Here is a 25,492-nt window from a genome sequence, read left to right as displayed (position 1 = left end):
TTGGAGAGCAGTCGTGAAGCTCTCAACTGTATCTGCGCATACAATACGGTCTTCCAGTTGGTTCCAGTGTAGTATGCTCTTGACAAAGAAAGAGTTCTAATATGGATCGATGTTGCTAGGAATAGTTTCTAGTGCCTTCGTATTGTTCTTCACTGAATTTGTCACTATATTGCCACTTGCAAAATTGTCAAATGTTTTGAGTTTGATTTTTCTTTTAGGTTTACTTTTAATAAGAAAATCATCGGGATTGATATCTTTTAGGAACACTAAAAGTTATTAGTGTAGTACATTTGAAATTATGTTTTAATGTTCAAAACTGGCTTGAAAGACACTAATTGCATGGATATATATCAGTTGGTATTCATTCGTTGGATGTTTTTGAGCTTTTTATTTTGCCATTTGCCATTTGCCATTTGCTTAGGGTCTTCCGTTTAGAATTTTCCTCGGAGTTCTGTATTTTTCTTATTTTACTTTTTACCAAATGATTCTGATAAAATATTTTCCACAACTTTGGTTTTGGTCTTAACAATTCATTTTTTTTAAATAAGAACAGCTACACATTGGTTGCATTTCTGCATGATGTCATTTTAATATGCGGGATGGTATACGAGAACATTCATGAATGTACTATTTGCATGGCTCTAATCATGTTACTTTGTGGTGGTAATTTCTTAATTGTTTCTCATACATTAAGAGAAGAAGCAGTGCTGAATGTGTGGAATCAAATTGATCTTTGCATTTCAATCAGGTTCCTTCTACCAGGAGCTAACCATCAAAACCCATTGAATAAAGTCCCATAAAGCTTTACCGTAGTTGTGATATGCTCTATGTGCGAGTAGTGTCATACTGATAACAAACCGCATGGTTTAATCAGATTCAAAGAATGACTTCTTGCTTGGAATGCTAGATCGGGCACACTATTCTGTACATATTTCAATTAAATCTGTGTTTTTAATTTAGATACCAATGGTTGTGTGACAAGAGATGAAGATGGCCAGGCATACGATTACAAATTTGTCAAATGGGCAATACACAAAAAGGTAACTTTATGAAAAAAAGGTAATAGGCAATACAAACACACGCAAAGGTAAAAATGTATGAAAGCAGGTTATGGGCAATACACACAAAGGTAAAGCTGTATGAACAAGATCATTGGCAATACACTCAACGGTTAAACTGTACGAACAATGGTATGGACAATACACAGTAAGTAAGTAAAAGGATATAGGTAATACACACAAAGTTAATGCTGTATTAACAAGGGTATGGGCAAAACACGCAAATGTAGAGCTGTATGAACAAAGGTATGGGCAAATACACATAAAGAAAAAGCTATAAGAACAAGAGTGTATGAACAAAGGTATGGGCAAATACACATAAAGAAAAAGCTTTAAGAACAAGGGTGTATGAACAAAGGTATGGGCAAATACACACAAAAAAAAAGCTATATTAACAAGGGTATGGGCAATACACACAAAGGTAAAGCTGTATGAACAAGGTTATGAGCTGTATTTATTAAAGAACCTTAGTGAGCACGCTCACATACCCCACCCCACGTCCCCACATTGTCATTGGAGAAATTAAATAAGTGTAAGAAAAAAAAATTGTATTTATAAGAAAAATTAATTTCCTGCCAATATGCACATCTAAATAGAATGATTTATTATCTACAAAATTTCATGAAATTCTGTTGTGTGGTTTCAGAGGAGTTGAGATGACAAACTTGCAGAAGAACATTGAAGCAAATAAGTTCAAAGGGGCGTAACTCCTAGAAAAAAATTGAATCGCAATTTCCCGTCGATATGCACAACTACATAGTATGTCCTCATTATCTGAAAAGGTTTCGTGAAATTCTGTTGTGTGGTTTGAGAGGAGTTGCGATGACAAACTGTTGCAGTAGTACATTGAAGCAAATAAGTTCAAAGGGGCATAACTCCTAGAAAAAAAAATTGAATCGCAATTTCCCGTCGATATGCACAACTAAATAGTATGTCCTTATTATCTGAAAAGGTTTCATGAAATTCTGTTGAATGGTTTGAGAGGAGTTGCGATGACAAACTGTTGCAGTGGTTCATTAAAGCAAATAAATTCAAAGGGGCGTAACTCCTAGAAAAAAAAATTAATTGCAATTTCCGGTCGATATGCACAACTACATAGTACGTCCTCATTATCTGAAGAGGTTTCGTGAAATTCTGTTGTGTGGTTTGAGAGGAGTTGCGGTGACAAAAAACAGGACTGACGGACGGACTGACGGGTCAAAAACATTATACCCTCCGCAACTCGTTGCGTGGGGTATAACAAGGGTATGGGCAATACACACAAAGATAAAGCTGTATGAACAAGTTTATTGGCAATGTACTCAAAGGTTAAACTGTGTGAACAATGGTATGGGCAGTATACACAAAGGTAAAGCTGTATAAACAAGGTTATCGGCAGCACACACACATGTAAAGCTGTATGAACAAGGTTATTGGCAATACACATTATAAAGATAAACCTGTACGAACAAGGGTATGGGCAATACACACAAAGAAAAAGATGTATGAACAAGTTTATTGGCAATACACATTATAAAGATAAAGCTGTATGAATAAGGGTATGGGCAATACACACATAGGTAAAACTGTAGGAACAAGTTTGATTAAATATGAACTGTATGGTTAAATATACACAAAGGCAAAGCTGTATACATAAGGGTATGAGCAAATACACACAAATGAAAAGCTGTATGAACAAGGTTTTGGGCAATACACGCAAACGTAGAGCTGTATGAACAAAGGAATGGGCAAATACACACAAAGAAATTCAGTATGAACAAGAGTATGGGCAAATACACACAAAAAGAAATTCAGTATGAACAAGAGTATGGGAAATACACATAAGTAAAGTTGTATGAACAAGGTTAAGGGCAGAACACACAAAGGTTAAGCTGAATGAACAAGATTATTGGCAGTACACACACATGTAAAGCTGTCTTAACATAGATATGGACAATACACACATAAGCTGTGTGAACAAGTGTATGGGCGATAAACACACATGTAAAGTTGTATGAACAAGGTTATGGGCAGTACATACAAAGGTTAAGCGGTCTTCACAAGGGTTTGTGCAATACACAGAAAGGTAAAGCTGTATGACCAAGAGTGTCAGCAATACACACAAATATAAAGCTGCCTTAATAGGGTATGATCCATACATTCAAAGGTCAATCTGTATGACAAAACATATGGATAATATACACAAAGGTAATGCTGTCTTAACAAGGGTAAGGGCAATACACACAATTGTGAAGCCTTCATATCAAAGGTAAGCTGGGGCAATAGACAAAAAGGTAGATCTGTATGATCACGTGTATTTGCAATAGACACAAAGGTATTACTAGATTTTTTTCACTTGACTGGGCGGAGTTTAAGAAGTTCACTCATTAAAGACCAGTTATTCATCCAAATCATACACTCAGTTCTTTAGTATATGCGTTTAGCGACACTGATGGGTGATTAGAATTCAATAATAATTATAACGGCAATCATCCTTATCACACACATCTTCAAAATAGACTGGCCACATGCAAATTGAAACGTAAGCTCCGTCCGATCAGTTGAAATAACATTGGTAATAAAGCTGTGTAACAAGGGTAAGGGCAAACCACAAAGGTAAAGCTGTCTTCAGAAGGGTTTAGGCAATTCAAATTAGACAAAGATGATCAAAGTGTATGGGCAAAACAAACAAAATTAAAGCTGTATTAACAAGGGTATGGGCAGTATTATCATAGTAGTGTTTATTTAGTTAACTTGACATTTTTTTCTTGGTTGAAGGGCCAATACTACAACATAACAGTATTTTCAAGGTTTAATGGAAAATATTAAAACAAGGTATCTACCTCTGTACTAAACTACTTCATTTTCTTGAAGCATTCAAATCCTTTATCTCTGTCAAAAACCTTTATCGTTATTTTTTTCTCCTATCCAGAATATGAATAACAGGTCAATGTATGTAAAAGCAAACAATTAACCATAGATCAAAAATTATAATAAGTCATAAATACTGGTGGGCAAGACTTCCACTCTCTAGAGCCCAAACTTTGAAATGTGTAGACGGGTTACAGCATATCCTATGTAATTTTAGAGTATGTTTGTCTATCTATGCTAGTATAATACATGTATCACATAAATATATCATTACAAACTACCTCCAATAATAAACTGTTGTTTTAGAAATTCTGTGCCATGCCAGTCTCCATATGTTACAGCCAAGAACATAAATATCTAGGAGAAAAGTATGTGAGGATCTGCTTTGTCAAGGTAAGAACACACCAAAGATGCCACTTTAAAACTTCTTGTTGGGAAGAACATATAATGTGTTGTCTTGTTGCTTTTAAAATTTACCCAGTGATGATAAACTTTTACATTTATATTTATTTCCTCGTTTTATATTATCTAAAAGGTTAATGACTCGTTAATCCCAAATTCTGGTTAACTTACATCTGGAATCTTGGTTATAAAACTTTGTTCAGAACTGGGAGTACACAATTCGTGTTAAAAAAAAACAAAATCCAGGACTTTGATTGGTTGATTCCTGAGCCATAGAACCATAATCGTGCTCAAAGTAATATGACTCCTGCAATGGCAGGAAGCAAATATTGACATAATTTTACACAAGAAAAGAAGTCATATGATTTTCTAAAATTGGACAAATGAACATACATGATTTGTCAAATTTCTCAACATTTATTAACTAATATATATATATTTTAAAAACATATCCTAGATGGTTGCAGTAGTTTATTTACCACAAGCTTGATAAATCATAATCCAAAATTTTAAATCTAATTGTAGACGGATGAAACGCTAAATAAAGCTAAAGACATCCTTCAAAACTGGAACATTACAGGACTAGATAATACAGAACAAACAAATGACCAGAAACATGAAAAACTTAAGCTTCCAAATGGAACTATTTAATGAAGTGGCATATATTAAAGTTTTATTGTTTTACAAGGAATATATATATATACAATTTATATTTTATTCATAGAGTAAGGTGTCTGAAAAAGAGGTTAGACCAAGATAGATACAATGTTGTAAAGATTTATATACTTTATTTATTATTTTTTTGTTTGATTGCATTTCTTTTGTTTTCGTTTTAATGCAATCAAAAGTTGGAGGTAGCTTTTGTATATAACAGTTGTAAAGGACCCACTTGAAACAATACTAATTTCATGCAAGGAAATTAATACTGTTGTCATATTCTCTTTGTATTTATTGTGCTTTATAAATCATTGAACTGTCACAAATGTTTATTTTTAAGTTGTTTACATGTGTACCAATAGTTGATATGGCTTTTATAAATATATACGATATAATTGATGTATATAGATATTACAAGAGAAAATAGAAATAAAGAAGTGAATGAAGAAAATTTATTTACTTTAGTTTGTTTTCTTTTAACTTGTTTCTATTTGTTCCTTTATGCTCGCTTTAAGGTTTTGATGATTTCCATAACCATATCTGGTCTTCTTAGATAAAAAAATTACATTAAAACTGATATTCATCAAGAGCACTCATAAAATACTTATTTATTTACTGTTCCTTTCTGCGCATTTGTTTTATCCATGTCTTATGACGTATGACAAACTATGGCCATATTCACATTTAAATAGGACAAACAAACATTACATATTCTAACAAGTTTATTCAATCAAAAGTATAACAAGTAATAAATATGTACGCAAATCATAAATGAACTGTTTAACAATAAAAAACATTATAAATGGCAACATCGTATCAATCTGAAGTAAGGATTTTTATGCAGGAAATAAGGTAGAAGAGTGGATATCTTAGTTTACAAATATTTGAGAAGTAGTGACTAGTCTATAAAATTTGAATTCTAATACAAACAGTATTTGTTTTAATTTAGCAATATTTTTAACAGAGAATAACAGGGATAAAGATAAGCATTCAAGCTGCCAATAAGTAATAATTATGACATGTCTAGTTCATTTTTTGCCTTAATGTCTTGTGATGGGTCTTGACTGGGCGACTGAACACAATTTTACTGTATAAAAATGATATCTGATGTTTGGTCCATTTTCATTCAACATTTGATGTTCTAATTGATTTTTTATTGTCAACAGACTTTTAAACCTGGCATTGGTCAATATTTGTGTTGCATCTGTAAGTGAATGTCATTCTTTTCTTGGATAAGAATCATTGGTCATTAATTGAACACCCTTTTTTCTTGGACAAGAATCATTGGTCATTAATGGAACACCCTTTTTCCTTGAATAAGAATCATTGGTCATTAATGAAACACCCTTTTTTCTTGAATAAGAATCATTGGTCATTAATGGGATACCCTTTTTTTAAACTTTTGTAAGATATCTTTAAATGATATATATTTGGTCCTTTCGTGGTAAAAATTCCTGAACATTAACAAAGCTTCTTTGTTCAAAAGTCAGACTTCTGAAGTTGGTTAATCTGCTTTTTCCTTTGTAACAATCATGGACTACTAATGTTTCTTCTGTTTCAGAAGTCAGAAGTCTGGAGTTGGTAAACCTTAGGTCCTTTCTTCAGTAAAAAGCCTTGATTGTTTAGAGAACCAATAAAACCTTCAAAGTCCAGCACTTGTACTCCACAATCCTGAAATATAACCTTGAATATGAATAACAGGAGATATAGGGCCATATCTCAATAAACGTATTTACACTTTTGGTTTTTAGCTGAATTTTGCCTCCGAATGACCTTAGATCTACTCTGAATCACCTTTTGACGTCAAGCAACAATCAGTTTTAAATTGTGACGTCAAATAATTTAAATTATGATGTCAAAGTTTACGGGAACCTGTGTGATTTTATGTAATGGTGGACAAATTTGCATACAAGTGTAAATACGTCTATGAGTCGGCAATCTGACAAACCAAAAACACAATTCAAAGGCAACATGTAGTGTTCAACAATAGGTAGATGTAAATACAACATTTTAAGATTTATCATTTTGTGTCATGGCTAAGCATAAATATATGTGGTTTGCTGGTTTTTTTGGGGGTTTAAATCAACAATGACTACTTAAGGTAGAATCAGTCTAGTTATATCATAATTGTTAGTATACCTTAGCTATCTGTCTCATTTGTTGTACAGTAAAAATAGAGTTGTAGGTCTGTTCTGCCACTTTCTGTAATCCTGCTATGAAACGTTTGGGCTGAAAAATATCAATTAAAAACTTAAGGAACATGCATTCAAAAGTTTGATGGACATTGATAAAACTATAATCCTGATATGGTTTGCCATAGACCTGTGGAAGACCATTATGGGTGGTCAAGGTCATTAAAAAACACCTTTGTCATATTATTTGCATAATAACAAAAAACTTGATTGTGATTGGTGTGTTAGATTTTTTTTCCATTTTGTTATAATTCAATAGACAATATTGCCAACACTATCATTACCTATGTAAACACAATATTTTAGAACTTATTTATTTTGAATAAAGAAATAGCCAAATATAAATGATAGAACCCAATTTTTCAATGTGGATTATAAATACTGAGTAGATATTGCAAATATCTATAATGCAAACTTACAGAAAACATTAAAATTTGGCTGAACTGCTTTTAAGAGAATAACTGTGCTACCCTGCTTTCATGATATTCATGTATTCATGAATAAGGTAGAATATTCATGAATATTCATGAATATTCCACTTCCATTCATGGTTACTATTCCAGTGTCAAAATTATTCATGAATAAGAAACATGAATTAAGTGGAATATACATGAATTCTTAATAACTGTTTGGAGACAACAAATAAATGTTCTTAAAATGCTAGACACTTATTTTATTATAGTATAATCAAGTTTCCTTAATTCATAGTTGTTTTTTAGGGGTTATAAAACCCTTTTTGTCAACATGAATAAACATGAATTAACTTGAATGTTTGGACTTAGAATTTTTTGGAATACTTTTCATGAATAAGAATGAATAATGAGGAATAAATTTTGGACTTAGAATATTTTCCCATTGTGTGACAAACATGAATAAGCATGAATAAAGCTGCATGATAATGACTCAGAATTATTTGTGGCAAACGGCATAAAAATTGATAAATCAAATTTGTTCAAGGACTTTTGTATGTTTATTTTTACTTGATTGTTGATGCAGAATAACATACATGTATTCCACAGTTAAATGAAAAAAAAATATGAGGATCATTTTATTAGATAGATCATGTAGGTGAAATCCATAACATCTTCATGCAAAACATGTTTAGACTTTTTGCATACATTTCATGAATGAGAATGAATATAAATGAGGAATAAATTTTGGAATTTTTCCATTGTGTGACAAACACTAAAAAATGCTGCTTTTCAAGATTCCCCAACCAGTGGCAGATCCACGCTTCAGTGATTCCCTATATAAGCAACCAAATTTTTATCCAAAAAGGGGGGCCCGGGCCCCCTGCCCCCCCTAAATCCACCTCTGCCAACAGTTGTTTTGAAAAATGGAATGTCATCTTTTATATAATCCAAAAATATATTATTAAGTTTTAAAAAAATAAGTTCATATTTAATTTTTTCACCCCCCTTTTGATTTAAAATTGGTTGTACCCCTTTGATACTCTTAAATTTCATTCTTTCCCAAACAATGCAGACTGGTGTCAATAATTATCATTATTAATGAATTACGTTTACCTATTGTAAAACGCTTCAATGACTTTGACAAAAGATTACAATGTAGACAAATGATTACAAGTGACTGGGAATAGAAAAACGTCATAATGACGTCAGCAAAATGATGTTTTTGACGCTTACAATACAAATGAAGATGTTTGATGAGGAGTGAAGTAATATAGCTGTCAAAACAAAGCAGATTTGTTATCAGATAAGTAAATTATATATATTTTGATTATATTTTTTTGCTGAATAACTATTTGTTGAAGCATTTTATAATATTATTGATTAATTAAAATAAATATAAAACACCAGAAAGTAGCCTTTACATTTTGCAGTGTTAGTTTAATGATTTCCATTCAGGAATAACTGATAGATTTGTACAATATATTGTATTTCAAGGTAAAAATAATTCATGCTTCAGCCACTCTTATGATTGTGTGTGGCTAAATTAAAAGGGAAAAAAGGGGGGTAGGTACATTATTTGAAATGTCATGAAAAGGCTGAAGTGATATTCATGTTATTAATCTTACTCTATTGATATTTTAATAAAAACAACATTTGTTAAATTAGATTATTACATTGTATTATACCTGTTAGAAACTGTTTAATCTTGAGTGTTTATTTATAAAAACAAATATCAAGGACTTTTGATTCTTTGTGGAGTGATTTTTGATTTTGCAGGGGGAAACTCAGATGCATTTATTGATTAAAAGATCTGTTCAACTGTGAAGAATTTCAAGCAGAACAACTGCACCAAGATGTTATTTAGCATTTCTAGTTGAAAGTCCTGATACAGCAATTTTAATTACAGACAGGAAGAGAAGTTTACTTATGATAATAACACAAAAAATGAAAATTCAAAAAAAATCCTTTTAAATTATTTCATGAACTTTAGATGAACAGTTCATGAACTACAAGTGGACAAACAATGTTCATGAATTAAATTACTAATGAACAGTTCATAAACACAGTAGTTCATGTGTTCATGAATGATTCATGGACTGGTATGGTTCATGAACAAATTCATGAATCATTCATAAAAAAATCATGAACTATACATGAACAGGACATGAACTACAAATGGACAAGCGTGTTCATGAACTATAAAATCATGAACAATTCATGAATAATAAAAGTTCAAGAACTATTTTTGTTCATGAACTTTAATGAACCAAAGAGTTCATGAACACTTTCTGTTCATGAATAGTTCATTATTCACTGGTTCATGAACGTGCTTGTCCATTTGTAGTTCATGTCTAGTTCATTAACTGTTCATGAATCTTTTATGAACAATTCATGAATTATGTTCATGAATCATTCATGAATCATCCATGAACATTCATGAACTATTCATAATCATTTCGCAGGGGAATATTCATGGTTATTCTAGAATATTCAACCATTTAATATTCATGGTTATTCTAGAATATTCAACCATTCAATATTCATGAAATATTCACATTCAAGGTTATTTTAGAGTATGTATTTAGCATTCACTATTGGGATAGATATATATTTTACACTCATGGTGATTATAGAATATTCTATCATGCATTTTTAATGCATGCATTTTTAATGGACATCCTATTTCATATTCATGAATATTCTATAGATAATTATTCATGTTAATTCTTGGTTATTCAGTTCATACAATATTCATGTATATTCAAGCTTATTCAGTTCAAACACTATTCATGTATATTCAAGGTGCCATTTAACATTCATGAATATTCATGAATATTCATGAACTGTTACCTTGAATATTCATGAATATTCGTGAATATTATTCATGAATATTCATGAATTGTTCGTGAATATTCATGAATAATTCATGGTCAGGAAAGCAGGGTAAGGCCACACCAATTTGATAAACAGTTCTTCGGACATTTGCTAAAAAAAATATGGGGCGAGCAAGCGAAATTTATTTGTTTTTGAAAAATTCTTCAAAGAGTTTTTGACAGGTGAGTGGTCTGCAAGAGGAGCGAGCGATATCTTTTAAAAAAAAAAATGTTACATGCTAGTTGTATCAAACAGAATAAGAAGGAAAAACACTTATGTTTTGATGCATAAGGCATGTTATCCTATTTGAATACTTTATTCTGACTCTAAGCAAACAACTGCAGACTCTTTCACCTTGCAGAAGCAAATATTTGAAAAAAATCTCTTAAATGTGACTTAGAAATGGCAATACCATTGCAATGACCTTCACAAGTGGAAAGAGCATTCAAAACACATGACAATTATTAAATTGATACTTTCAGTTTGTAACTTTTTGATGAATAGCCTTTTTTGACAATGTTTAAGGTTAAATTCCACCAAGGGCTGTTCCAAAAATAATTGTAATGGGGGGGGGGGAGGGAAGGAAGGCACTTTTGATTTATTTGACCCCACCATGCATACATTTCAAATTGGATATTTCATTTTTAAATGTTCAAGCAATCTTTCTTAAATACCACCCATCAAAATTTAATATAGGTGCCTTCCTCCCCCCATTCAATTAATTCTGGAAAGGCCATAAACAAAACATGTGATTTTCTGATGGTTGAAGAATTTTTGGTTGCCTATAATTGCTTGCATCTACTTCTTCTGAATTTTGGTGGATAGTTGTCTTATTGGCAACTAACCACATCTCCTTATTGTTATATTAAGAGCTGTGCTTGGAAACTAAATGACAAACAGAAGGATATGTGAAATTCTCATCAAAACTAGCTACTACTGTGAATGGTAAGATTCACTCTGGCCAGTCTGGGAATGAATAAATTTTTAATATCGTATAGATTTTATTTTGATAGTAGGGTTTTGACATATTTCATAGTAAATTGTCTTTTATATGGATGTGGTCTATATACTACAAACTTCAAAGCGTTTTGTAGTTTATTCTGCACAATTGTCCCTGATTCTAAAGTTTCTGAAGGCCAACCACACTCTATAGTACTAGCCAGGTCAATGAGGTCACACAACAGTTTCTCTGGGCCTATCAATTTAATATCTCCTTGCCCTGTTCACACTATTTTGTTTTAGGTTTTTAGGAAGTTCTATTGTTTTTTTCATTAACACATTTCTTAAGGGGGACCTATGGGTAATTCATTTAAATTATTGTTTGGATCTATCTATTTCAAAATTCAAAAATGTACATATTAACTATCCCAACACAGAAATATCCATGTCAGTGCCAACATTGATAGGTTTAGTCCGAAATTACTTTGACGTCAAACGGCTGTTTTGCCAGACATTCCCCAGTCCCAGCTTTTCTGGCAAAAAAGCCGTTGGACGTCAGAGTAATCTCGGAATATGAGAGGTGATACGGACGGCTGTTGACGAAATTGTATGTGCTTTATATCGAAATATTAACAGACTTTACCCTTTTGGCTTCATAAAAGATATGTAAATGATGACTAACAAAGGATAGCCGTTTGTTCAATGATTGCCTGTCCTCGGCATTGAGCAGAAACCACAACAACAAATGGCTTGACGTTTTGATTTTGATATTTCCTTTCACTTTTTATTGATTGATCACACATACATTTGAACCCAGCTTTGATAACAGGGGGAAAAAAGCGTCAGTGAGAAAAAAAAAATTCAAGGCAAGACTAATTTCTGAGCGGCATGCGGAGTAAAAAAATACGGAAGCATTAGTTTTTTTGTTTGTTGGAAACTTGATTTAAAAAAACAGGAGCAGGAAAATCCAAAGAACTATAAATCAAATTGGTATGGCCTAAAGCTCCAATTATTGTTCAATTTACAAAAGAGTTGCATATGTTGAAATCCTTGACACACAATAAACAAAAGGCTGTCACAACAACAGCCAAATGGATTTATAAACATTTATTTGTGTCCTGCAAATATCACAAGAACCATAACTGAGGAACGGTGAAAGTAAAAATTGTCAATATCAAATTTGACCTTAACTTTGTCATCAGTATCATCATATTAAAATTTGAAAAGCTTAGATTGAATGGTTCATGAGTAAATGCAACAACTTGAATGGAAATGCCATTTTACGATCTTTCAAGAACCATAACTCCTGAACGGTATAAGTCAAAATCATCACTACTGAACTTGAACTCTATGTTGTCATCAGTAACAACATATGAAAATTTCAAAGGCTTTGGTTGAAAGGTTTATGAGAAAATGCATGGACACGACTGGAAACACCATTTTTCAATCTTTCAAGAACCATAACTCCTGGAACGGTAAAAGTCAAAATCGTCATTATTGAACTTGACCTTCATTTTGTCATCAGTAACAACATATTAAAATTTGTGAAGATTTGGCAGAACAGTGCATGCGTAAATACACGGACGCGACTGGAAACTCCATTTTTCCATCTGTCGAGAACCATAACTCCTGAACAGTAAAAGTCAAAATCGCCATTATTGAACTTGACCTTCATTTAGTTGTCAGTAACAACATATTTAAATTTTAAAAGCTTGGGTTGAACAGTACATAAGTTAATGCACGGACACGACTGGAAACTCCATTTTTCCATCTTTCAAGAACCATAACTCCTGAACGGTAAAAGTAAAAATCACCATTATTGAACTTGACCTACATTTAGTTGTCAGTAACAACAAATTAAAATTTTAAAAGCTTTGGTTGAACAGTTCATGAGTTAATGCATGGACACGACTGAAAATTCCATTTTTCAATCTTTCAAGAACCATAAACTCCTGAACGGTAAAAGTTAAAATCGCCATTTTTAAACTTGACCTTCATTTAGTTGTCAGTAACAACATATTAAAATTTTAAAAGCTTTGCTTGAAGGGTTCCTGAATTAATGCACGGACAACATTTGATTGCCGCCCGCCCACCCGACTGCCCGCCCGCCGTACATCCCCAAATCAATAACCGACATTTTTGTCCCAAAAATCCGGTTAATAAAATTCTTCACTGCGCGCAGCCTGATACAACCCTAGAGATGAACCCTGAATAGTTGGGAGTAAATTTTGACACAATATTCAAGCTTGATACTGTCTGAATTTGGATTGTTATCAAATTTTTGAATAAATGGTCAACTATCTTACAAATTTATTGTGAAAGACTGTGCAATTTTGAAGATTTCTTCTTGAAGCTTCAAAAAATTTTGAAAAAAAAATAAGAACCCCCTTAAAACCCACCCACACTTTTTGAATCCGCTTTGGAGCAATTACCCCCAAACTCAATCCCAGCCTTCCCTTTGTGATATGAAACCTTGCGGTATAATGTCAGAAAGATCCATACACCTACAAACCACTTATTGTTTAGAAAATACAAAAATGCTTATTTCTGGCACTTAATTTCTTTTGGCACCATAACCCCCAAAATGAAACCCAACCTTCTAAATCTGGAATTAAACATTGTGGTACTATTTCAGAGCAATCATAATACTTATACCCAAGTTATTACCCTGAAACTAGAAAAATTCATGTTTTGGCCTGTTTGGGCCACTAAATCCTAAGCGGTTGGGACCATCATCCCCAAATGATTCCCAACCTTCCTTTGGTGATATTGAACATTACTAAAAAAAAAATCATAAAGATTCAATCACTGTAAATAAAGAAATTGTCTGGAAACCGAATGTGTCTTCAGACGACAACATCATACCATTATACGATCCCAAAATTTTTTTGCGGTCATATAATAAAGTTTATTGTAAATGATAACAAGAATGTGTCCCCAGTACACGAATGCCCCACTCGCACTATCATTTTCTATGTTCAATGGACTGTGAAATTGGGGTAAACACTCTAATTTGGCATTAAAATTTGAAAGATCATATCATAGGAAACATGTGTACAAAGTTTGAAGTCCATTGGACTTCAACTTCATCAAAAACTACCTTGACCAAAAACTTTAACCTGAAGTGGGACAGACAGACGAACAGACGGACAAACGGACGCACAGACCAGAAAACATAATGCCCCTCTACTATCGTAGGTGGGGCATAAAAAGAACTAACCTGTGATCTACCACTCATTCCTGATCCATGCTGAGAACGTTTAAAATCCAGTCCACCAAACTGGTCTGTATAAGTATCTACCATACTGTATATAGAAAAATAATTTGGAAATAAACATTTTTCAAAATTTGATCGTAATCTGGAAAATTATCTTACACCAACTTCTACCTTTACAGTAAGTTACAACCATGGAGACATGCTTAAGTTTCTGTTCATGTTCTTGTCTACAGTCTATGTCAAACCCCACTGTTGATATTCTGCTTTACTGTTTTGCAGTTGACAATTGTATCAATAAATATCTAAAAGACCAGCCCTTAGTGACATTTTCTTTCAAATCTTCAAACTTTCTTTAAAATTCCCCTACTGACTGTCAATCAACTGGGGTAAGGATGATTAGAACATGATGAACGGAGGTTAACTGTATTTAAGAAAGAATCAATTACACAGCTTCCTGTCGTAAATCTCCAAACATTTGTAATGCACTCATATAATTAGGTGTACTTCTTTGCTTTTTTATGAATAATCAAGATTTCTATACCAAAAACTGACATTCATCAAACATAACAATTTATTATATAAAATTAACCTGTATTTCATAATTTCTATGACATCACCAGCATCTTCTTTGGTAGCCACTTCTCTCAGTTCTAATCTAGCTCTGGATTCTGTCAGTCTAATAAGAGATTCTAATTGTCTGGTTGTAATAGGTGTACTGTCTTGTGTTTGGTGCTGTTTTCTAAGCTCAAGATAAAAGTCCTGTGAAATATAATAAAAGGGCATTACTCTTTTTTAAAATAATGGATCAGAACTGATTTTTGAACTTGTCTGAGAAATTGATAAATTAATATAAAGCTATGATATAAATTTCATAAAAATCTGGCAAGAAATATTCACTTGAGATGGCTAACAATGAAATTCTCCATGTAATTGATAAATAATTCTTTTGAAATAATTGATTGTCATTAACCTTAGAACTTGACAGAGAAATTGCTGATATTAACCTTTGATATAAGTTTTATTAAAACTGGCAATAATTGTACACATGAAAGCATTAACAAGACCAGATTGACAAACACATGGACAATCAGACAGACTGATGCCCAATATTTACATGTCGCATTAGGACAAAAACTGCTATTGTTTCAATCATAACAAGATGCTGTCAGAGCGACAGCAAACAGGATTTATAAACATTAATTTGTGTCCTGGCATTGTTCAATATCACAAGAACCATAACTGCTGAACAGAAAAAGTGAAAATCGCCATTATTAACCTTGACCTCAATTTTATCATGAGGAACAGCATATTAAAATGTTAAAAGCTTTGGTTGAACATTTCATGAGGAAATGCACGGAAACGACTGGAAACAACAATTTTCAATCTTTCAAGAACCATAACTCTGAAACGGTAAAATCCAAAATATTCATTATTGAACTTGACCTTCATTTTGTTGTTAGTAACAACATATTAAAATTTTAAAAGCTTTGGTTGAATGGTTGATGAGTCAATGCACGGACAACATTTGGCTGCCGCCCGGCCACCCAACAGCCCACCATACATCCCCAAATCAATAACCAAAATTTTTGTCACAAAAATCAGATTAAAACCCATACAAATACAATTTATTAATTAATCATAAGCAATTTCTTGTATAGATATTGTTAAATAACAGCTTTTGATACAAGCTGAAGCTTCTTGATCTCAGTTATTGACCCTAAATAAGCTTTATATTTTGACTCTTTTAAACAATTAGAGATCACTTCAATTTTATCACTTTATATAAATACCTGTATGACTTTAGCAGCTTCAGAACTTATCTTGGGATGGACATACTTTCTGGCATATCCAATATACTGAAATCAAAAGATAAGTCAAACACCAAACCTTTGAAGCATTGCATCCTTTATTTTTTTTATTGAATAAGTATGGTAGGTTTAAAAATTCAGCAAAATTCAGTTTATATTTTAGGTTTGTGCTTAGGTATTACTGTTACACCACTGTCCAAGGTTAGAAGGAAGGTTGAGTGCTTAGGTTTTACTGTTACACCACACTCCAAGGTTAGAAGGAAGGTTGAGCGCTCACAAAAATGTTTAACCCTGTCGCATTCTTTAAGTGCCTGTCCCTAGTCAGGAGCCATTTGTTCAAAGGTCATTGGTTCATGTAAGTCATTATTGTTCATCATCAACTGTTTTGTTATATTGAATTGTTTTCTTTTTTCTTGTCTGGGCTTTTATAGCTGACCGTACAGTATGGGTTTTTCTCATTGTTGAAGGCCACATGGTTGTGTATAATTGCTTACATCCACAACATTTAAACTTTGATGGATGAATTTCTCATTGGCAATCATATCACATTTCCCTATCTTTATATATATTAAGAATTTTGTTAGTAAATATATATCATTGATTCCAAAAGCTTATTATTTAGCTTACCTTTCTAAGTAGTTGGTGAGGAATAGGATCAAATGGTTCATGTCTTGGTGTCTTTAACCTATCACTGAGAGGTTTGTCTGATTCTATTAACAGTATAGACTCATTTATACTATCATCCTAAAAAATACGTATCAACTGTCTACCTTAGAATAGAAAGATTGTTATAAATGTCTCCTATGTGTTCCCCATGGCAATGTATGATTAAAAGGGGCACAATAATTTTCATGGAAACTACAACTTTTCTTCCAAATGAACACCCAGTAAATTGTCTTTAGTACAGCATACAAGATAAATTATGTTAGCCTTACGAGTGAAGCAGGTGAAGTGAAAGGAAATAAAGTAACATGGCAAAGCCTGTCAAATATGCACATATAGTTGAAAGTTGAAACTAGATTTCTTTAGGCTTTTTTTGTCTAATCTGATGGTTTTAATTCTCTACATATAATACTCACTTTTTGTCTTCTTACAGTTACACTCAGTGCTCTGAAAAAAAGAAAACACAATTCACTCATTGCAAATGTTTAAATCAAAATGGCAACATTTAAGCATATAAACTATGCAAAGCAATCAAAGTCAATGAACCATGACTAAATGTGGAGTATCAAATAACCTCTATGGAAATCAGAAATGCCCATACTTGTAAAACTGCAAACCAAATACCATTGATTTATCATGAGTGGATCCCTTTAAACTAATCTCAACGTAAACTTTGACTTGTAAAGTCAATAGACCACACAGACATCTGATTTTTTGATGCACAGATGATGATGAGATACAAAAATGTGTCAATAGTTCAAACTAACCCTTTGGGTCAAATAAGTTGAAAAATGATTACTGACCTACTTTGTCCAGCATGTAAAGCCATCACATGGTCAGATAACATACTGTCCATTTCCTGTAAAATATCGTAATCTTAATAAATACAACTTCTATTCAAATAAATCTAGATCTTGTATAATTTTGAAAATAAAACACCTGAAAATCAACATGGCTTAAGATTTAAAATGTAGTTATCTGGATTCTTTAATTTGAAAACATTTGGAGGCAGATATGGGAAAATAATCTCTTGCATTATACTGATGATTAGATTCAACATTTGGAGATATATGTCTATGCAACAATTTACCTTAAATATTTGAATAATTAATTAGTCAGAATTTATATTAAGTTATATTTGCAATCATGTTCTTTTTTCTCATTCATCGTCAAACACTATTTATTACTTTATATTCATAAGTACTTTTAGTTACCTCAAGTTCGAGTTGGGTTCATATGGGTTTTTTTTCTCTCAGATTTTCTGTGTAATTTTTAAAAGATATTTGTGTAGTATTTCTTTTTATATGCCCTGTTTTTAATTTGTTATTTTATGTCAGCATGTGTTATAGATCATACCTCATCTGGTTTGTCCAACAAAATAAAGACAAGGTCAAATCTGGATAACAAGGCACTACCCATTCTGAAAAACGATACAAACCAACATCATAAGTTTATAGAAGAAACACAAAAGCTTCCTATTTCAGACTCTCATGAGATTAACCGTTAAACATGACAAATGATCATCACAAGTTGGAACAGTTAACAGTTTAGTATATCTCAATATTAGTTTGAATATAAAAAAGAAGCTGTGGTATGATTGCCAATGAGACAACTCTCCACAAGAGACCAAAATGACACAGAAATTAACAACTATAAGTTATTGTATGGCCTTTAACAACGAGCAAAGCCCATACTGCATAGTAAGCTATAAAAGGCCCCAAATGACAATGTAAAACAATTCATACAAGAAAACTAACAGCCTTAATCATATAAAACAATTAACGAAAAACATGTATGTAACACATAAATACATCACAACCACTGAATTACAGGCTACCGACTTGGGACAGGCACATACATACATAATGTGGCGGGGTTAAACATGTTAGCAGGATCCTAAACCTCCCCTAACCTGGTACAGTAGTATAACAGTACAACATAAGAACAAACTATAAAAATATGACATTAACTAATGTGTGGTGTGCTTTACAAAGCTTAAGTTCTTCTTTCTATACACAAATTTTGAGTTCTCACTACTATAGTATCCTCATGTATGCAACTCATAGAGAGTAATGATAAAATACCAAAACTAAGTAAGAATGTACAGTGCAAACTATATCCAATTCTAGCCTCGCTGAAAAAACACCTACTTTAAATTCTCTGACACTGTTGTAGCCTTGTTACAATGGCTACTTACTTTAAATTCTCTGACACAGTTTTAGCCTTGTTATAATGGCCACCAACAGGATTGGCTGCTGCTATTATAGATGTCCTGGCTGGTAAACTAGAAAACATAATCATATCCTGTACTAGAAAAACATAATAATATCCTGTACTAGAAAAAACATAATAATATCCTGTACTAGAAAAAAGCAATCATATCTTGTACTTTAAAATAGCAATTATATATCTTGTACTAGAAAATAGCAATTATATCTTGTACTAGAAAAAGGTAATCATATCTTGTACTAGAAAAAAATAATCATATCTTGTATTAAATAGTTTCTTATTTTTGATGGGAAACTTGTATCTCATCTCAAACACTAAGTTTATATTGGCAGTTTCTGTTTTGTGATTAACACTGTGATATCACATATGTTATCACCAACCTCTATTAACCTAAACCACTGAATTCAAGGTCACACTATTATTTGGACTTAAATTTAAAATAGTTCTGTAACAAACTTGCAATGTAAATTCAAATCTATCTCATATCAAAATACTTTACATCTGAAGTGGAGCATAACACAAGAATTTTAAAAGTGATGTAACCTAAATTAAAACTTGAACTGTGTTTAGTGCTAATAAGCATTGTGTATAAGTTTCATAGCATTTGGTTGCAGTAAAGTTAAGTTAGGGTGTGTAAATATAAATATTTCCATTTATAAAGGGACATAACCCAAGAACAATGAAAGTGATGCTGCCCAAATTTAAACAGTGGTAATAAGCATTGTGTATAGGTTTCATAACATTTTTGTTTAAAGATTTCAAATGTTTTAGTGTATAAAATGTATTATTTTTGTTTTAAACAAACTGTCTTGCTGGTCTTAACCAGAAACATAGTTGTTTTTAAGTACTTAAATGTAGTGAGTTTTTAAATTTTCCAAAAAAATCTCTGTTTTATTCATATCGCAATACCAAGCAGTATTTCAAAGTCATAATTACCTACATACAATCCCTGCTTTTGCAATACTTATGCTTTGTTGTTCCTAAAATAAAAACATTAATCAATACCATATCAAAATTTATTCTACCTCCCTTGAATTATTTTTTTTAAATGATGGATGTATCTATATAACAACAGCTTATTTTAGATTTACAAAAAAAAAAATATTGTTAATATTACTAAATTTGTAATTGAAAATGAAAATGAGGAACGTGTCAAAAAGACAACAACCTGACCCAAGAGCAGAAAACAGCCCAAGGTCACCGATAGGTCTTCAATACAGAGAAAAAATCTTTCACCCTGGAAGTGGGCTTTAGATGGCCCCTAAACAAATTGTGTTCTAGTTCTATTTAATTTTACCATGCCAGATCACACTGGGTTGTAAAGGTTATTGCACACCCACTGTAGTACTTACCATGGCTTCTAGTAAAGCTTGATGTTGATTTCCCATCTTATCAAACTCATCTATACAACAACAACCAAGATCAGCCAAAACCAGAGCACCTGCTTCTAATGCAAAATCTCCTGACCCTCCATCTCTAGATAGGGTCACCTAAAATATAAAGACATCTATACAACAACAACCAAGATCAGCCAAAACAAGAGCATCTGCTTCTAATGCAAAATCTCCTGACCCTCCATCTCTAGATAGGGTCACCTAAAATATAAAGACATCTATACAACAACAACCAAGATCAGCCAAAACAAGAGCATCTGCTTCTAATGCAAAATCTCCTGACCCTCCATCTCTAGATAGGGTCACCTAAAATATAAAGACATCTATACAACAACAACCAAGATCAGCCAAAACCAGAGCACCTGCTTCTAATGCAAAATCTCCTGACCCTCCATCTCTAGATAGGGTCACCTAAAATATAAAGACATCTATACAACAATAACCAAGATCAGCCAAAACCAGAGCACCAGCTTCTAATGCAAAATCTGCTGACCCTCCATCTCTAGATAGGGTCACCTAAAATATAAAGACATCTATACAACAAATAATATAAGTACTGCTACTTATGCCAAATCTCCTGCCCCCCTATTTCTTGATAGAGTCACCTAAAATACAAGAAATCTTTACCACATACTTTAATGAAAAAAATGATAGTGATTGTACTAAATTACACAATTTGCTTGACTTCTTTACTTCATGGCTAGACATAATTTATGATTAGTTGATATTATTCTCCACTCATATTCTTCAATGCTCTGTGGTAGCATGTCCAACTTCTAAAAAATCCACTCACATTGTTGCTCAGGGCAGTTTTGAGCTATAAAATACTCGCATAATGTATAATATATGTCTTTTTATAAAACATTTATACTTTTCCGGATCAAATCTAAAAAACAATCAAACAATTCAAAATTCCAAAGTCCTAGGAGCTAACCAGAACAGTAAGGTCTCATATCCAATTTGAACTGATATGAATAACATGTTGTACGCTGTGACTATACTTACTGTCAGACCAGATGTAGTAGTTGTATTTCCGCAGACAAACACACTTCTGGGAGCTATACTGGCTGTGGACTGTAACATCTATAAAATTTAATGACAAGGACAGTGAAAAAAAGTAGAGATCTCAATTCTTCATTTTCAAAAAAGATTGTATCATAGCATTGTTTAGCACATATATTACTAAATTTGAAAATGAATAATTGATGTAAAAAAATAGTTTGTTTTTTTTTCAAATCAAATTTCACAACCTAGATTAGCACTAAAATGTATTTTACAATAAGTGCTGGATTGATCTATAAAAAGTTATTGCTTAATACCTGCAAAAATGCATTCAAATTGGCTATACAAAATCTACATACCGGTATTTTCCATCAATCTATTATTTATTAGATATAAAAAGTATCAATGAGACAACTCTCCCGCCAAGTCGGAATTTGCAAAAGTTTCTTATTTGATATTACCTGACTCTTCCCTAATCCTGGATCTCCAACAACTAAAATGTGAGGATCTCCTCTGACTGGAATTCTATTCTAAAAGTAGAAAAGACAAATAACTAACTCCATGGCAAAACTGTACAGAAAACAAACAGCAAAAAAAAAAAAAAATATTTAGATTACCGGTAGGTAGCTTATAGTCTTCACACTTTATCATTTTTTTTCATGTGTTTGTTTTTGATGTGTTTGTTTTGGTAAGTAAATATATATTTTGTATTTTATCTACCAAACCTATACATAAGCTCCTGGTGGATGACCATAAATCATAGGGAAATCTAAATCTAATACTGTAAACCAATTTATTTTCGCGGATACTTAATTTCGTGTTTGGTCCTATCTAGGCCACATCGCAGCTATTTAATTTCGCGATTTTCTAATTTACTTGAGATGTTAAAATAAGAAAAGATCCAAGTGATACATATTCGCGACGATTTAAATTTGCGTTATTTTTCTAATTGCAACAGTCGCGAAAATTAATCGCTCGGGAAAATAAGTTGATTTTCAGTCATGTGAAAGAATTATCAAACTCACCTTATCATTTGTAAACTTATGAGTTCCACCAAATAATCCAAGTATTAAACCTGCCTTTACCAGCTGTAAATAGGAATTTCAAATTGATAAAAGAAAGATAAAGTATTGAAGAAAATGTGTATAATTATTTTTTCTTTCTTTGAGAAGACTTGCTGCCTTGTCCGGCACTGTGCTAAGTTTTATGCAGAACCATACACATTTAATTTGAATTCGGTTCCTTACTTGGAAAAAGAAGAAATGTTAAGTGGAGATTTTATTCAATACTTTTCTAAATAATAGAAAAGAAAAGATATGAGGTATCCATTTATGACACGAAGTCAGTACATGCAATGCAAAAGAACACAGAAAGCAAAGAAACATCACTTTTATTGCTGTTCTTCATCTCAAAGTCACATTGTGGCCTTTAACATGGAACAAAACAACTCTCACCTCACTGCAAGTTGAGGACGGTCCAAAACAATACACAGATTATATCCATAAAAATATAATTCCTCATGATGTTTCAGGTTAAACCACCAACTTGATAGTTTTAATATTATAAAAATGTACATAAAAGACTAAATACCTTGATATGCTGTTTAATCCAATTTTAAAGATTGACTTGAAGATAAATTAAATCAAACAACCCTGAACTGATTATTCAGGATTACATTGATTCCAAAAACTATTTGGACAAAATTATAAATTCTATGTAAAAACTTACCTCATGGCCATAAATAGACGGACAAAGTGACCTACAAAGAACAAGATTTATCACTACAGCCAGAAAAATATCTGATATTTCTAACTTGAAACCAATTATATTAAATGAACAGATCCATACAGCAAGTTTTCATAATGAAAATCAAAAATACATGTGAAAAGTAGGCATATTTGGTAGGAATTGGAAAGAACTATTTTAGTTTCAAACAATCTAATCTTGGACCAAGTTCAGTTATATTATATATGCCATTTTTAATATAGAAGTTATACATTTCAATATGTGAAAAACATACAATAAAGACTGTTTTAACTGATATCTTTATGGTCTACATGAAAAATCATATTTGTATTTCTGGAAATAATTATCAAAATTTCACTCACCCTACTAGCAATCTAAACAGATTTTTCTCACTCTGTATTTCTTCAATGGCATACAACTCCTTCATGGTGAACTCCATAGCTAGTCCTGAGTTGTCACCAGATTTATTCCCCTTGGCATTCACAACAGAGTTAGCGTAGATATACAACAGGAACATACATTTGTCCTTGTTTCTGCCTTTACCTTGAAGATAAAAAAAAAATTAGATATGTAACACTCCCAAACGTGTCCTTTCCCCCAAACGTGTCCGATTCCCCCAAACGTGTCTTTTCTCCCTAAACTTGTCCGAAATGTACAATATTCCCCAAACGTGTCCGGATTCATCACCCCCCAAACGTGTCCGATAAATGTTATTCGCCAAAACGTGTCCAATATTGAACGCCAGAACGTCTCGTGTCTTTTAGCGTTAATACACGTATCTCCTAAATAAAATCGCTGATAATGTTTACAGCTATTCTATGATCGGGTCACAGGTGACAAAGTTTTCATTCAATAGCTTTTATTAGTTAATTAAATGTAGGTTTTAATGAATATCATAATCCCAAATTTAATCTGTAATTGTTAATTAATTTTTGATTGAAATTGCTTATTGTTCAGTTGCAAGTATTTCAAACTCATTTAGAGCGAACCTGCACGTAATTATAGAGTTGAATCAATCGATGCTTTGTAAATTATTTTGTACTTATAAACTCTGATGATGCTTTTTATATTTATCCGAATATTGCCTGGAAGGCGTTAAGCAGTATTTTTTTTTTTTACTTTTGTTAATAGTTCTCCATCTGAATTTGTGTGTATTTCAAAAACTCATCAAATCATAAACTGGTTATCCAGTCTTTTAAAAAAAAATTAAATTCTAGGTTTCCAGCATCACCAAAGACACACGATCAAGAAACATAACGTCCAGTGCCAAATATTTCATGCATTGGTTTTATAGATTCTTTTTATTAATAATGAATGTTATGTGATCAACGACGGTTATAAGTGGTAACAGTAATTGCAAATTTTATTTGCACTTTATAAATTCTCTTTCTAGACTGTTGATAGCGTATTGTCCAGTTGCTAGTACTCTATGCATATTTAGACCGAAATAGTTTTACATTTGCTGTATAAATTAACTTTAGACTGTTGATAGCGTATTTCCAGTTGCAAGTATTTCAAGCATATTAAGAGAACATACATGTTTAAATGATTTTACTGTTCTCTACTGTTTAAATTATCTTTAAACTGATGATAGCGTATTGTCCAGTTGCAAGTAGTTCATGCATATTTAGAGACAACATAGGTTACAAGTTTTTATTTTTTTTTTACATTTGTACTGTATAAATTTACTTTAGACTGTTGATTGTCCAGTTGCCGGTGTTTCACAATATTTAGAGAGAACATACAAATTTTAATGTGCAGAGAAAGGGACACTTTCTTCCGTTAACTGTACAACATTTTTGCTTACAATTTACATACAACACACCTGCTTTTACCCACTTTTTTAGACCGGTTTAAAAAAGCACCTTATCTATATTTTTAATGAAATGGTAAAATTAGTATACGTTAATGGAATAGCAAAAACCAAATAATGCTTGATAAGGACACGTTTTTGGGATTGGACACGTTTGGGGGTTTGTTGAGAAATGGACACGTTTGGGCATTTATACAAAGCACACGCTTTGGCGATGTTTTAACCTGGACATGTT

General features: G+C 32.2%; 2 protein-coding genes across 2 annotated transcripts in view; one reads left to right on the top strand and one right to left on the bottom strand.

Moving 5' to 3' along the window:
* LOC134684302 (kynurenine--oxoglutarate transaminase 3-like) overlaps nt 1-5,333 on the top strand; it is a 63,689-nt gene extending 58,356 nt beyond the window's left edge. The window contains exons 8-10 of the mRNA XM_063543588.1: nt 961-1,040; nt 4,215-4,301; nt 4,836-5,333. Of these exons, the coding sequence (XP_063399658.1) occupies nt 961-1,040; nt 4,215-4,301; nt 4,836-4,961 (293 nt within the window). The 3' untranslated portion in view covers nt 4,962-5,333. The remainder of the gene's footprint in view (nt 1-960; nt 1,041-4,214; nt 4,302-4,835) is intronic.
* Nucleotides 5,334-5,697: 364 nt separating this feature from the next.
* LOC134685122 (DNA helicase MCM8-like) overlaps nt 5,698-25,492 on the bottom strand; it is a 56,399-nt gene continuing 36,604 nt past the window's right edge. Inside the window, exons 13-29 of the mRNA XM_063544579.1 lie at nt 23,807-23,987; nt 23,427-23,457; nt 22,724-22,786; nt 22,160-22,228; nt 21,702-21,779; nt 20,655-20,792; nt 20,239-20,282; nt 19,271-19,357; nt 18,430-18,493; nt 17,877-17,932; nt 17,490-17,520; nt 17,038-17,154; nt 16,393-16,458; nt 15,192-15,361; nt 14,606-14,690; nt 7,107-7,196; nt 5,698-6,638 (exon numbers count right to left, since the gene is read on the bottom strand). Of these exons, the coding sequence (XP_063400649.1) occupies nt 6,525-6,638; nt 7,107-7,196; nt 14,606-14,690; nt 15,192-15,361; nt 16,393-16,458; nt 17,038-17,154; nt 17,490-17,520; nt 17,877-17,932; nt 18,430-18,493; nt 19,271-19,357; nt 20,239-20,282; nt 20,655-20,792; nt 21,702-21,779; nt 22,160-22,228; nt 22,724-22,786; nt 23,427-23,457; nt 23,807-23,987 (1,484 nt within the window). The 3' untranslated portion in view covers nt 5,698-6,524. The remainder of the gene's footprint in view (nt 6,639-7,106; nt 7,197-14,605; nt 14,691-15,191; nt 15,362-16,392; nt 16,459-17,037; nt 17,155-17,489; nt 17,521-17,876; nt 17,933-18,429; nt 18,494-19,270; nt 19,358-20,238; nt 20,283-20,654; nt 20,793-21,701; nt 21,780-22,159; nt 22,229-22,723; nt 22,787-23,426; nt 23,458-23,806; nt 23,988-25,492) is intronic.

The sequence above is a fragment of the Mytilus trossulus genome, chromosome 9 (genome assembly GCF_036588685.1).
Source record: "Mytilus trossulus isolate FHL-02 chromosome 9, PNRI_Mtr1.1.1.hap1, whole genome shotgun sequence".
Taxonomy (NCBI): domain Eukaryota; kingdom Metazoa; phylum Mollusca; class Bivalvia; order Mytilida; family Mytilidae; genus Mytilus; species Mytilus trossulus.
This window is presented reverse-complemented; position numbering and strand designations above follow the sequence as displayed.